The sequence below is a fragment of the Nanorana parkeri genome, unplaced genomic scaffold (genome assembly GCF_000935625.1).
Source record: "Nanorana parkeri isolate BGI_ZX_2015 unplaced genomic scaffold, ASM93562v1 scaffold16, whole genome shotgun sequence".
NCBI lineage: Eukaryota > Metazoa > Chordata > Amphibia > Anura > Dicroglossidae > Nanorana > Nanorana parkeri.
The window spans coordinates 3,551,343-3,566,936 of record NW_017306284.1 but is presented as its reverse complement, the minus strand read 5'-3'; the positions used below and the strand labels follow the sequence as shown (position 1 = coordinate 3,566,936).

Below are 15,594 nucleotides of genomic sequence, written 5' to 3'. Positions count from 1 at the left end.
TAAACCACTATCTTTTTTATACCTCACTGGAAACCTGGTGATGAGACCTCTGCACCAGCCCTCCAGGCCGTGTCCACCTGTTGTAGGTATTGCAAAGAGATTGCTTTTTGTTGACTTTTTTACATTTTATTTTACATTACAGACATTACAATGGCAGCAATTAAACTAGGTGGTGTAGTGTTTATAACTATTGTTTTTGAAATTTTATGATAAAGAAAGCCATTGGGCTAAGTTTTTATGAAATTGTTTGTCCTATAACTTCTTTGACCATCTTCTTCTTTAAAAAGGTGGTATTTTCTTAATAGTTTAGGGATCATATCTCCCTCTCCCACGGAGATTGAGCTCTGTAAGACAACCCTGGGCTAGCTACCCTCTTTTTTTCCTTAAAAGAGAACTATGAGGTGAGTGCTTTTCACTCACCTCATAGTTCTACCCGACCTGTGACAATGAGACTGTCACAGGTCGGCTCAGTCGAGGTGGAGGGGAAGGGACGGGTACAGCTGGCTCTGCCTCTAGATAGGCAGAGCCAGCTGTCAGTCACGCAGCTGGGCGGATCCCGGCATAATTGTCAGGATCCGCTTCAGCTGCGTCGTCTCAGTATACCGCGAGCTACAGCTCGCGGTATACTGAGCCTAGGATGACGGGAGGATGCTAGTTTGTGTCCTCCCGTTACCCTAAGGAGAACTATGGGGAAAAGCCTTAACCCCATAGTTCTCCTTTAATATTCAAAAACGTGAGGAGAGCTCAGCCTCCTGTGACAGCGCGGCCTGTCTCCGCCCAGGAGCCGCTCACATCGCTCTCCTCCCACAGCGCTCGGCCGGCTATCACAGTTTCTCTCCTCCCCGCTGGGACACCCAGCGGGGAGGATAGAAAACAGGGATGCGCCGATGTATCGGCAGGAAAATGGCACTAGACATCCCTAGTATATACATTTTTTTTTTTTTTAATGCTGATGATTTCTACCACTTTAAATACTTCTAACCTTAAACCAGCAAACTAACTTCTATAAAGCCAAGCTTTAAAAAAGTAAAGATACTGTATGTGGGGGAAAAAGTATCTTAATAGGTAGCATAAACTGCAAATCTGCAAAAATTTGCAATGTTATGACTTTTTACCTTTAAAAATGTCCCTGGCTCATATTTTAAAATTTCTCCAGTTTGGGTGATCCAACATAGCTGCAAAGGTAATTTTAACAAATTACTAGTACACATAATTGTTGCTAGCAAGTAATGATACCTCCAGGAAGTGGAGCTAGAGATAGGAACTCTGGTACAGAGATCTCAACATTTAAGCTCCTGAGAGAAATGGCAGCATACGACTCACGCAACCAGCATCCCACAAATGAACAGTCAGATTTGGATGGACTTTGTCTTTAATCTCTAATACTCACTAAATTACTGACTCCTGCCTATTTAATAGTATTGCTATGTACTTTAGTTACCTTTCTCTGTTTGGGGAGTGGTGGTTATCTAATACACGATGCCTTTCCCCTCTGCCCATGAAATTGTACTGTGCAGGGCCAGATCTTGTCCCTCTTGGTCCCTGTTCCATACTCCTACTGAAAGAAAGGGAAGTTTGTCAGTTTCATAAGAACAATTGCTATACAGCTTGTTCTATTATACTCTTAAAAGTATGCAAGGCATCAAGCAATTAGTAGAAGACTACGTCGGTCCTGGAGGGCAATCAGAGACAGTAGAAGAACAGCATCAGTTAAACGTTGAGATTAGCAAAGGGTTGTGGGAAAGAAGATTATGGTAATCAGCCATGATGGTACGGCTTAATCCTCCTGCCAGATGTACCTGTAAAACTTTATACAACTGATAGTCAACAAGGAACAGTGATATCAGTCAAAGTGCTATATATGTGCTATGTACAGTGGCCATAGAAAACATAAATTACTATTTCTAGAATGTCTAGAACATAGAATGATCTAAACTGTAGGGGCCCATTCCAAAAAGGCCATATGTCTCATCTAAAACAATTCATAACAATGGTCACGTTTGCAATATCCAAAATCGTGGGATCACTATGTTGACCACAACATGAATTCGGATGATAAACCCTATACTACCCAATTATCTCAAGCAATGTTCAAAAGAGTTTAATTGTAGGAGAATACCAGTCTGTAAACAAGAAACTTTATTCACAGCATAGCCAACATTTAGAATAATGCACATGTAAATACCGCTGTCCCTTTCATTTAGACGCAATTTGTCCACACCAAGGCCACATGATTAGAACAGAGTCATGTATTGGAGGTGATGACAGAGCCAATGGCTGTAAATTATCCAACATATACAGACAGTACAGAATTCCTACTTAAAGACTCCTTTTCACTCAGTTAGGTGTCTAGAGCAGTCCAAACAATGCAAAATATGAATGTGCAATTGGAAGTTTTTTCAAGTCAACCAACAAGCTGCAGGCTTTGCATATATATTTTATATTCACCAGCATCAATTACAATCACTCAAGTACAACTAAACAAATGGAACCTTCCTCTATGGCTTTGTAATTGATTCAAATATGCTATCAACATTCAATTAGTAGACAAAAAACTTTCCTATGCAACAAAAACTACTATACTACTGCAATAGGGAACACTGAAACAGCCAAGAGTGATCACTAGAATTATATTACCAGTTATTTATGCTTGCTCTGCAAATTATCATGGCAATTACAAAGTGGTCTTAGGGTCCAGCCCAAAATATTTTTTTCTCTGTTTTTTAGCTTTGGATAGCCTGGGGAAGGATTAGAGTCCCTGTTGGGTTGTTACTCCTATCTGGGGCCCCATTAGAGCAATTTCCTCTTACTTACTGTCCTGGTGACAATGGACCAGACAGGAAGACGGGGAAAACCTGCAACAGCAATGGGGACAGTAATAAAGCGCGGGCAGAGGTTCTAACCTTCCCCTACTATACTGTTTTATTTCTGTATGTGCTGCTCTTAGAGATTTACCCTCACTTTCTGTCAGGTGAAACCATTGTCAACAGGACAATGATGGGAAGTCCAGAGCCCAGGATAGCAGTAGAAATTTAAGAGAGGTTCTAATCTTCCCACTCTATCCAAAATAAAAAAAAAGTTTAGGCTGTACATACACTTTGACTTCACAGCTAGCATTTTTTTTATACTGCAGAGCAATGGAGTGAGACAAATGCTGTTGCAGTACTAAATGTTAAGTATGGACTGACTCGGAAAGTCAGTTTCTTTTTTGTTTTTGGTGCTAATCTACATTATGTCCCATTCTGGGTGAATAAATATAAAGTAAATCAATATAAACCACTGCAACAACACCATTTAAAATATAGTTCAACCTTGTTGACAAATGTGATATCATAAGGCAAGACTGTAAAATGATAAACTCAACAAGCAGCATTTATTATTGATATTGGCATCAATTCAGTCCACTGACACAATTACAGACATTAGAACTATCTTCAAAATTGACTATGTTCCTGTCTTGTCTTTCCATGTAAAATATAAAACAAGTAGTTGGGCTTCTTCCTAAGTGTTACATTAGAGAGACTAAAGCACCTGTGATGACCTCCCAATACTCACAATTCATCCCATACGTCAGGAATATCATATCATGCAAAAGAGAGACATGTTATTTACAATAACAAAACATAATTCACAATAGCAGCCTGTATTTATTTTAGTGCACCTGTGGTTTTGTGGTATACATTATGCTGCAAATAAAGAGTGGTGACACTGTTTTTGTTTCCAGTTATGAAGGTTTTGGTGAGTTTTAAAAACATGATGTTTTTCCTCCCACGTGCACCATTAACATGAATCTAAAGTGATATAACTATTACTAGATCTCCCACTCCAGGTGCATGCAAACTGGTTTAGGTATCCTATTGAAAGGCCCAGGAAACCTGAACTATTGGGTATCATTTTATGTAAATGTTTAGCACTTCTGTGCTTGAGAACCTTGATAGATGATCTCCTGTACTGCTGTACTGGCCCATCTCTGTGAAATTGCTCTAATGGGGCCCCAGATAGGAGTAACAACCGCAACAATGCCATAAGGAAGGATGGAAGGGGTGGTGCCAGGATGTCAACCAGGAAAGCTGCTCAAATTTTGGAAACACCGTCTGCACATATATCTGTCTATATATCAGGGAGGGACACTAAAGGAGGAAAGATGGACAGAACGATCTGGATCTACAAGAAGGTTTACTGGCAGCTCCAACAGTTCCAACAACAGAAACCAGAAGGACTTAAAATGTTATTTGATTTTGGAATGCAGGTAGCACATGCTACAGAGAAAAATCTAGAGGGAGAAAGTTCTGGTAATAACATGTAAGAAGTTGGACATCTACATCTCTGCACCATATCAAGTTTGTTCCTGGAATAGTTATGATGCCTAGGACTAGGGTGGGCTCTTCCTATGACACATCCAAATACTATAAAACCTTAATCACTAAACAAACCAAGTGCAGTGTCTACCCACTCCTTTACAGCATTATGTCTACTTCTAAATTACAGGTGCTCTTTAAAAAATGAGCTATGTAATAAATAGTACATAGTACCGGTATCATTTTCTGCATTTAAAAACCGAACAGTAAAAGCCCAGCAGCAGAAACATCTTGCAGCAATGAGATGACAAGGTTGTAATGGAAGTGCTAATGGTAAAAGAGCAATATACCCAAAAGACAATTCTCACAGATAGAACTAAGATATCAATGCTCACTCACACATAGGAAAGCCTTTTGCTTCGATGCAAAATATTAAAATAAAAGAACTGTATCAGCCACAAAACATTCTGTACCTTTGAGGAGGTGGAACACTTGGAGACCAGGATCTCGTCCTTCCTATACTATCTACATGTAGGGGTCCTGTCCGGGAACAGTGATTGGATGACATGACTTGCTCTGGAACAGATAATGTTGAACTCTGCATGTCACGTCCATTTTGCCGGTAATCTGAACAATGAGAGAAAATGATCAGAATAGGTGAAAAAAGAAAAAAGAAAAAAAAAATTAAGAAACCACCACTTGTCTTGTGTCCTACAGATCTGTGTGAATTGAAATGATAGGTGCATTTTAAAGTGGACCTGAACTCAAAGTGAAGATCTACTATCTTATAGGCAACATTTTTAAATGTTAGTTGTGCCTAAGTAGTACTCTTAAAAATGCACCTTTTCCCCTTAAATTTTTTCTGTCAATAAAGGTGGCCTTCCTGGTATATAAAGGGTGCTAGAATCTCCTGTTCTGTAATCTCATAGCTATATATATATATTAGGGCTGGGGAAATTAACGATTAATTCCTCGATTAATCGTTACACTTTTTGATCGATTAAAACTCTTTTGATCGAAAATGAAAAGACTCACCTCTCCGTCGGCTTCCGGGAGTCCCGTCGGAGATCCGGTGACGTCACAGACATTGACGTCACCGGACTCCTCCCCCTTCCCCAAGTGGCTCCGTAGGCTAATGAAGGGAAGGGGAGGAGTCTGGTGACGTTGATGTCCGTGACGTCACCGGACTCCTCCCCCCTTCCCTTCGTTAGCCAACGGAGCCACTTGGGCCGGTGAGTTTGCCCAAGAAGCTTCTGTCTTATCTTAAACTTATATATATGCACTATGTGGCTCTCCATTAACCCCCCCCATCTAGCTCCCAGAAATGTGCCCATTGAAATTTACTGATATTATGTTGCAATCAGGTCCTTACATGAAATGGAATGGACAGGTGCTGCTACTTCAAATATTAAGCTAATACTTATGTTTAAATCACCCTTAGGGCTTTGCTGTTTTACTATACTATGTAAATACATTTGTAATCCAGCACGTTATTATTCTGAGTTGCCCCACTCAAGCGGCGGCCATATTGAGTGGGGCACGTGAAATTAATAACGTGCTGGATTAGTGTTATCCTAGTTCATTTTATTACTTCATTGCTGTGCTGTATGTGTATAGGCCAATGTAGTTGGATCTGTATGTGCGTTATAATTAATCGAAATTAATCGATTAAATTTTTTTCCGATTAATCGAACACGAAAATTTTTATCATTATCAGCCCCAATATATATGTAATGTTACATTAAGGCACTGCTGTCTCTGACTGCTAGTCTCATAAGATTTGGACTGACGTGTTGTGATGTCACCACTGTGCTGCTCATTGTCCTACTTGCTGGAGGCTCTGAGATGAGGAAACAAAACCATGTCCCTACCAAGATGGCCACTTCCACACAGATATATATTCTAACGTAGGTGCAAAACAAAATGTCCAAGAATCAAATTTTATAATAATTTTATATAATAATGCTATTGGTTTACAACAAGGTAACATAAAACTTCCAACATGTTTTGGGAGCCCAACAAACTCCCCTTTCTTCAGGGCTACAAAACATACAATAACATATGGGTACATAAGTATAGAGGAATAAAGTTCTATTTTGGTCCAATCAATATTAAAAATTATCAAAATGTATTTAACGTCTGTTTTGTAGCCCAAAAGAAGGAGAGGGTTGTTGGGCCTCTCAAATGAGTTGGCTGTTTTACTGTATGTTGCCCTGTTGTGAACCAATATCATTATCAAAAGATTTTGGGCTCTTAGACCTTTTGTTCAGCACTCACATTAGACTGTAAATACATGGATTATCAATTCTAGGTCCCCTTTCTAAAGCTGGCCATACACTGGTAGATTTTGTACGAATGTTCATGTGAAAAATCTAGTCAATACATTTGATAATGCCATCAGATATGTCAGTCAAAATTTTGTTTGATTTTAACATAAAATTTTGGAATGAATGGAGTTTCTTGAACAAAAATCACATTCACTGTTAGAATTATGTTTGTTTGAGAAACATGTTTCATCCTGCTCCTAGTTAAAGGAGAACTATGGGGTTAGGGCTTTTCCCCATAGTTCTCCTTAGGGTAACGGGAGGACACAAACTAGCGTCCTCCCGTCACCCTAAGCTCAGTATACAGCTCGCGGTATACTGAGACGCCGCAGCTGAAGCGGATCCTGACAATTATGTCTGGATCCGCCCAGCTCCGTGAGTGACAGCTGGCTCTGCCTATCTAGAGGCAGAGCCAGCTGTACCCGCCCCCTCCCCCGTCCGTTCCGCCAGTCAGCGCTGGAGGATCGGAGCGGGGAGGGGGGAATCCAGTCCCTCCCCTGTCATGGCAGAGAGCCATGACAGAATCGAGAGGTGAGCGAACGCCGGTATGGGTTCGCTCACTTCCCGATCTACTGAGCCGACCTGTGACAGTCTCATTGTCACAGGTCGGCTAGAACTATGAGGTGAGTGAAAAGCACTCACCTCATAGTTCTCCTTTAATGGGGTCGATTCACTGATTCTACCCCATTAATTAGAAAACCAAATGAACGTTTCAAAAACACATTTTCTTTGAATAAAATTCTTCTGGTGTATGGGCAGCTTTAGGGATGTCCTGTTTTGTGGAGAGCACCCTCACCGGAGCCACTATGCCTTGTTATAATCTGACTGATTTCCCAAGAAATTTGTATCCAGCACCTCGCCTTTATTTTGTGTGGATTATCCACAGAGATACAATGCAGAACAAAGCATGGTATGTCAGTAATGGGAAACAGATCAACTAAAGAGAGATAACAGGCAATCATGGTGACTAGTCCTTAGGCCCTTTGCTTGCCTCTTTCTCGGCACAGCTTCCAGTGTTAAGTTTCTTTTTAAGGTAAACAATAATAATGGCTTTTGGTTAACTTTATTCTAAAGTGATAAAGTGAACCTTTCTTTTGCCCCTGCATGGCAAAGAAAAAGGTTCACTTAGCTCCTTCCCCACCCCAGTAGAATATACTGACCTCTTCTCACTGACTTTTCCTCATGGAAAGAAAATTTAATGTAAGCTCCAAACTGACAGAGCTTACACAGAGCTTCCCTTTTAGATTGTAAGCCCTCACGGGCAGGGCCCTCCTAACCATCTTGTCTTGAATTGTATTGTAATGCGCAAACTGTTGGCACTATATAAATCCTGTATAATAATAATAATTATAATATACAGGGATATGGAGCCCTCCCTGGGCTTCATGTGGCAATGTCTGGCCAATCATGAGCTACCATCATAGAAAGAGGGAGAGTGAGTCATATGCTTACCTATACCCAAAATTGCCAGATATTTTAATTTGCTCATGAGGGCTGAACGGAAAGGTGAGTATATGCTGCTAGGGAGGGATGGGGGGGATGGGGGTGCTGAACTTTAAAAACAAATAACTCAGGAAGGGTCTGCAGCAATGAATTCAAAATAAGCACCCAAAAAGAATGACTGTTTCCAGACTACAATGGACCTTCCTACTGTTAATACAAAACAACATCCTTAACTTCATAAACCAAAAAAGTCAACAGAATATGCACATGCCATGTCCCTCTAATAGACTGTTTTATTATACAAATCATTGCTAAAAGCACCAGGTACATAAAAACCCATTGTGAACTTTAACCCACTAACAAACCCCAAATAAGGTGGGACAGCTCTCTTGGATCAAGAATTTAGTAATAATGTAATCAGTATATACTTCACCCACGTCCATCAAGTGCAATTCAAAACACTGCTCACATGGAAGATGTGCACTATTCTAACATGAAAGTTACACAGATCATTGACACAATGCAATATTCACAGTAAAATCTTCCAATTAACACTTCGATAATCCAATTATCACGAAAGTGAAACTCTTTTTCAGACTCTTCAAAAAAAGTTGACTAGTTAGGTCAAAATTGTTTTCATATTTACGTGATTAAAATAAATGTAGATGTTCCAAATGTGAAATGGTACTGAAAATCCTATAACATATATTAAAACCACCATGCCTTTAGGTGAACCATTCAATAATGTTTGGTGGTTCTTACCTGAAATAACCCCAACGCCATCATCGCAGTCATAGTCAGACACTTCACTGTCACTTATTCTCTTGGATCCTGCAAAGAATTCACAGTGAAAACATGGCTCTTGAAATTTCATTTCCTTTGATACCAGGTAAACAAAGGTTGTTAATAAAGAAAAGCAATTCAACACTAAGAACTACAGCTGGAGGAGTATACTGTGGAGAGGGGATGGCCTGATAAGATTAGTAAGGTAGCAGTCCACACCTGTTACTGGAAATGGGGAAAACAACCAAGCAGAGACATAACTCACAGCAAATTTGAATCACGCTGTATGTACAATAATGGGTAATATTTTAAGAGAAGTAACACATAAGGATTATTAACTGCACGCACTCATACGAGTCATTGGAATAATAAAGCACTTTCATTTTAATGTTATTACTACTATATATCACTTTCAACTGGCATTGCTTGATGAAACATGGCAACCATACAAACAGGCTTATTTTACAATGCAGTGCACTGATGCTGTGCTTAGTAACTTGTAGCAACCAATCAGAATGTATCTTTCTTACTGCTTTAAAGGGTCAGTCCACATAAAAAAAAATGATTTCCTGAGCCAACTGCTCGCTTCTTGTACCTTTTGTGCTGTGGTGTTCTAGCACATCTTACAGCTTTGGTGTAAGGGTGTAAGGTGTGCGAGAACACAACATTCAGAACCACACGGAGAGTAGTAGGCCTTTGTAATGGCCTTCGCTGGTCTGCAGACCACATACAGAGATCTCATCACTAGAGGCCAAATCTTTAATAAGGCCACTAGCCCAGAACAAGCATGCAAGCAGACAGTTCTGACTTTTCTGATCAGTATGCTTGTTTCGGCTTAATGACCCAAGATGATTTAGGAAAGGTTTGCATTAACTCACCAGCATCTAGCATACACTGAAATATGACATTTGGGTGGACAAACCTTTTACATGTATGATTGTCATGGATGACAGCGCTATTCACAAAATAACTGCTCACTTTAAAAAATTCTGTAACAAAATGTATTGATCTTACAATTAAACATATTTTTATTAAAAGATAACTCCAACGTGGAGTGACAATCCAATCAGTGGTGGAGTCCTGCATATTAATGAACAAGTCATAGCATTACCTGCTTACTATATAAGGGTCATGAGATGTAATGCAACCTCTAAAATGATTGCAGCCCAAGTAGTGACCCCTGTTGCTAGCAAATGAGGAAGGTCTACAGCAACTTTCTTACTGGACATGAAAAGACTTTCAGGTGATATAAAGTGCTGCAGAGGATTCTGGTATACAGTGATGTCACTGACCTGGACCTGAGAAACCCCACCTAATGCTGGTCCTGATACCCACAAGTGTGCATTTTATGTCCTGGTGCTTATGAGTGCTGACACTAACCTGTGGCTGCTACAACATGAGTGACTGGCCAATCTGTCTTTAAGGTATCTAAAACTTTGGCCCCAATGCCTGACTGACGAACCTGGACTAAACATGTGACTTAATATCTGACTATGCCTTGTCTTACTCTACCAGTACTGTATCCATCTAACTGGTGTTGACCCCTGAATAGTCCCAAACTATGCATGACCCACTATAACAGCATTTTCTCTATTGTTACTGACCTTGGTCTGTTTGGACTATCCTCCCCTTGCCCCTATATGTGGACCACTGTATTGTTTCGACTGGATAATCTGGTGCATAAGAAGCTGGGAGCACCTGAAAACGGATCCAGCACATAAAGCATAAAGCTACCCCAGAAGGTGGCTGAAAAAGGTAAGTCGCAAAGCAGCAGCATTCCGTGAGTCTGATCAGTGACTAAGTTGCGGCTATGTCTCAGCACTTCTAACAATATCCACCAACTATAGAAGTCATGTTGCCTTCTCCATTACTTGCTACAGTTTTGTGACTAAAGTACAAATTCTTGGGGCTGATTAAAAAGGCCTAGATTATTTGCTTCTCTACTGTTTACATTGGATATTGACAACAACTAACATTACTAAATTGGGTATACGGCTAGGACAAAATGTTGCTGGGCTTAGCATAATAGTCAGGTAAAGTCCAGGGCACCAGTCCAGGATATCTATCCGTCAAACAATTATATTGCGCACCATGGTTCTGCTAAGGATAGAATACAACTTTGCGTAAAATATATAGAGTAAGGTTCACTGTGAAGCTTCTCCAGAAATATCAGAAGAGGCCACAATTTGAAACACACGGTGTATATTTTATGCAATATTGTACTGCAGAACATCATTCTTTGTAGGACCTTTACCCAACAGGCCACACAAGTAAAACTAACAAAATGATAAATACTTTAGCGTGTTCATTAACATGCTGGATTCCACCCAATATTTAATGATTACTGTTGACTGAGAATACTTTTTATAGTGCGCACTGTAAAGACAGCCATTTTGTGCATACAAGAGGCAGGTAATTCTGGAGCATCTGAACCAACAAGAAAGGTATTGTAATGTCACTGACTCCCATAATTGGAAGGGTTTCTGTTTAAACTGCCACCACCCAGTGAATGGAGGCCAAAAAAATATATTTCTGTTTTGGGTGGGCACCACTGGATTTAACCAGCCGATGGCTTCTTTTATGTCCTCTGGACACCATTAGCTGGCAAAGGTTCCAAAAGGTCCTTAGCTGCCAAAGTTACTATGACGCAAATCATTGTAGTTTCCCTCCTTTCTCTGTAGTATATAGAAATTATCTATCTACTGGCTAGGGCCAGACCCATATCATGCGCGAGGCAGGGAACATGTGCAACAATCTTACCATCAGAGTCCCTCTGCAGCATTTTTCCCAGGAAAGGTAAGAGTTTCATCTCCTCTGATACTCTTTCCTTATTAGCCCTAGCAACACTTTCTATATATTTTTATGTCAACATCTGAGTTTAAGTTTGCTTTGAATTTTGAATAAATCATAGTGACCCCAATGAATACAGATTTCAGGATTGGATATTTTTAAATTGCAAGTATAGATCCTATACATAAATATGGATATTTTAATTTTGGATTTTTTGCCATATCTAATATAAAACATATCAGATAAAATAATGTTAGAGAAATACATTTAACATGGCATTTTGGTTTGAAGCAGGCAAGGACATCTATAGGGAGGAAGGAAGGCTGACAGTAAACAGAACATATGGTGACCAGTTAGTATAGCCATTTGGCTGGCTGTGGCTATACCATACTGAACATATGTAGACATGCATCATAACTCTCTAGCATGCTGGAGTTACCTGAATTAAATGAATATTGGCCTTTATCTGGAAAACAAATATTAATATGAACGGATGTCAGGTGAAGAAAGATATGACATAAAATATGTAGCAGGGAGATAACATGAAATATATCATCAATATGTGGCAGAAATACTTTTAAATTCTGAAAATGTCAACTTAAATTTTGAAAAGTAGGGATTTATCAGATAAGTTAATTAGATATTGAACAATAATTTGGAACATCCCTGCTACATAGAATTCCTGAAATGACAAATAAAACAGTATAGAGCTTGCAATTAAAAAAAACAGACTGAAAAACGTAATGACGCTCTGGCCATGCACTGACCTTGTTATGTAGAAAATGAGCAATAAACATTTGCTTATGCAGTAATTACAAAGCAAAGTCATTGCAGCACCATCTGTTGTTAATGTCAAACAATCATGATCATGTAGACAAAGATTCAACATATTAATACAGTTAGTACTAAGAGTATGAAGATACAGTATACTGGCAGTTCAATGATAAGATACTTGTGAGATGAATCACCAACTGTCTACATATATCACTCCAGCACCCTAGCTGTAGGTCTCCTCACCAAAGTTTCCTGATTCAGTATGAGCGTATCTGACTCTTGCTGCTAGATTCCATTTATTAATCTATTCAACTTTATAGAGTATGCAAAAGCAGGAGCAAGACACCCATACTTTGGCTGAAAGAACGGAGAGGAGCTAGGAACTCATGTATGGAAAACTCCCACAGGAATCTACAGAGAGATCTATATTCTTCAATCAACTAGGATCAGTTTTAGGCAGACGTAGCCTTTCGGTGACTTACACCATGTCACTGGCTTAGTAGAAGCAGTTTGCATGATTGACTAAGGACTGTTACATAATAGGAACATGTCCGTTGGTATTTTTCTTTCATCACTTGATGCCTGTTGGCACCCTCTTTTCATCTAAACATGTGCTGCAGCTCTACAGAGTACAGAAGTAAGAACGTGCAAGGGAGTGAGTTGAGTAAGGCAAACATAATAATGATCCACCCAATTCTTTGTAGAGCTTTTTACAACCAAAAACAATCAATGTGCTTTCAAAGTTGGATTTCTGCATATGCTACATAGGTTGTTGCCTAAGGCAGCATAGTTGCCAACATAGTAGGTTACACAATATGTTGCTGATTGTCAGTATAACATATTTTCATGGAAAATAAAAGATTTCAGACATCCCATGTGCCTGCCAATGCTATCCAGATGCCTCCTCATTGCCACTGTTCCTGTAGCAGCTGTGGATTTTCGCTGGTGAATTAGTGTTGTGTGTACTTATAATTCACCCATCTGGATCAAGTTTAAGAACTTGTACTTATGTAAAAGACGTATACCAAAAAGTGTTGGTGTTAGTACAGTAATCCTGCAGTGCTGGCTTCTTGTGCTTAGTTACCATCAGGTACACTGTCTACATATGTGTTGTATTTTCTCCCTGTGTTTTGTATTGTTTTTTTTCCAGCATCTTCTGATTTTATCCCAAAACATGCAGGTAAGTTAACCAGCACATGACCAAACAGGCCATGTCTGTGCTGTTGTAGAATAAGAATAAAAGCTCCATTGACCAGAGGGCAATGTGATTGGGTCTATTTACTCTAAACAATCCTGTACAATGGGTTAGTACTATAAAATACTATACATGAAATAGTAATAAAACAACCACCGTAAACCACACAAACAAGGAAGTTATGGGGTGCTATAGAAGCATCACATTTTGTCCTTGGACCAAATGTTGTCAATGTTCCTTTTGGCTTATTTTTACCATTCCCTTCTCTGTATGTGAGATAGCTTTTAGAAAGTCACATGGCTGCAAAACAATTACAAATAAAATGTTACAGTAGTCTGTGTATATCTAGAATTATCATGTTCTATTTTTCCACTCTTAATTCAGCTATTTGAAAATATAACGTAGAAAAGCAAAATGTGACGAAGGCTAAATTATAGAATTGCAAACAATGCAAAGATGAAATGAGAAGATTGGTTCCTAGTAGCAACAAGATTCCAGTTTACCAAAGTCAGATCACCAACAGGTTCATTGTGACTGCTTCATAGGGTATTGAGTTTATCACATTGATACCTGCTCCAGTGAAAAGCTTCTATTGACTTAGCACATGTCTGTGGCCTCGTATACAACAATAAAGGATGAGTAATAACCACAATAAGACCTATTTTACATCCCAATGGGCATTGGAAACCCAATGACTGGAATCTGGCTGCCAGGAACACTTTTCTTGTTGCCGCTACGTTTCAGTGGGTCAGGACTCATGCAGAAGAGACTCTGATGTGCATACGTTATTGCACTTTAAAGACTTACTTTGCAATCTTCTGGTCGGGCTTTCCCCATGCATCTGCCTCCGCTGCATAAAGGGTGATGGGTGGGGTAGTGGCAATGAAGACACGTCATGCGTCTGTAGTTTGTACCAATGTGGCTCATCATCTAAAAGTGCAGTTTCTAATTCTATTAGAATCTGTGGGAAAGAAAAACAGTATTAATAAAGAAGCAGACATGTCAGATCAGCCAGCGGTTCCCATTTTTGGCTGTCTAGTTGCCAGCGCCCAATACGAATGTTGTGGTACAACAAGCTTGGACCTCTGCTTCTTTAAAGACTGAACTAGAGAAGCTTGGCCAAAATTGTTTTCATGTACATTCATGTATATCACAGCTCAAAATGAAGCTTTAACTCAAACTCTAGAGCATCACTTTAAATGGGTTTCCAAGGGACAGATAAATATTGCTGTTCTCTTTTAATGCATGTCTACACAGACCAATTGAACATTTTCTAGAACACTTCCTTGTTATCTCAGCAGTAGGTTAGAAAGGATTTAATTAAACATTGCCTCAAAATGTATAATCTTTGAAAATAGAATATACAGTGGCTTCATTTTTTTGACTGACTACTTATAATAACTGAAGGATTTTCTTTATGAAGAATTCCACCAACTGGCATTTTGTGGAAGAGGAGAAGCTGACTGTGGTGTAATCATCGTACCTCTGACCTGTTATCCATGGGTCTAGTGCCCCATGTCAAATACCTTAGTGAAGTTGACCTGCTGTTTTCTTGTCATTGGCAATGGTTTGTAGACTTGGTAACACTTGGTGAGGATAGAGGGAACTAAAGGCTGCCAGGACCTGCAAGTACTTGGTGCAAGATTTTAAATCCATGGATCAGGAACAGGTTTATGAATAGGAATATAACCCACCATCCTCTTCTATATTGACTATAAGACGTTGTTCCGATGGGCAACAGGCTATGCCACCACTCTGGAAAGGAGTTTTTCAGTGCCCTTTGTGTTTAATTGGTAAACACAGAACCATCAGCACTTTCTACAGTGTATTTGTACAAGTAACAACCTTTATTTGAGTTCTCCAGGAAAGAGTTAATCTTTTCCCCCTTTTGGAGAGGGGTTGTGCTGTGAAATATAGTCTTATGCTCTAGTGGTAATGAGATGGGTTGTCAGGAAGATGCATACATATATTCTCTTAGAACGGCATA

General features: G+C 39.5%; 1 protein-coding gene across 1 annotated transcript in view; it reads right to left on the bottom strand.

Moving 5' to 3' along the window:
- Positions 1–15,594, bottom strand: part of RIMS2 (regulating synaptic membrane exocytosis 2) — a 532,133-nt gene that overhangs the window by 146,883 nt on the left and 369,656 nt on the right. Inside the window, exons 16-20 of the mRNA XM_018559015.1 lie at positions 14,415–14,568; positions 12,078–12,104; positions 8,828–8,896; positions 4,772–4,925; positions 1,442–1,558 (exon numbers count right to left, since the gene is read on the bottom strand). Coding sequence (XP_018414517.1) covers positions 1,442–1,558; positions 4,772–4,925; positions 8,828–8,896; positions 12,078–12,104; positions 14,415–14,568 — 521 coding nt within the window. The remainder of the gene's footprint in view (positions 1–1,441; positions 1,559–4,771; positions 4,926–8,827; positions 8,897–12,077; positions 12,105–14,414; positions 14,569–15,594) is intronic.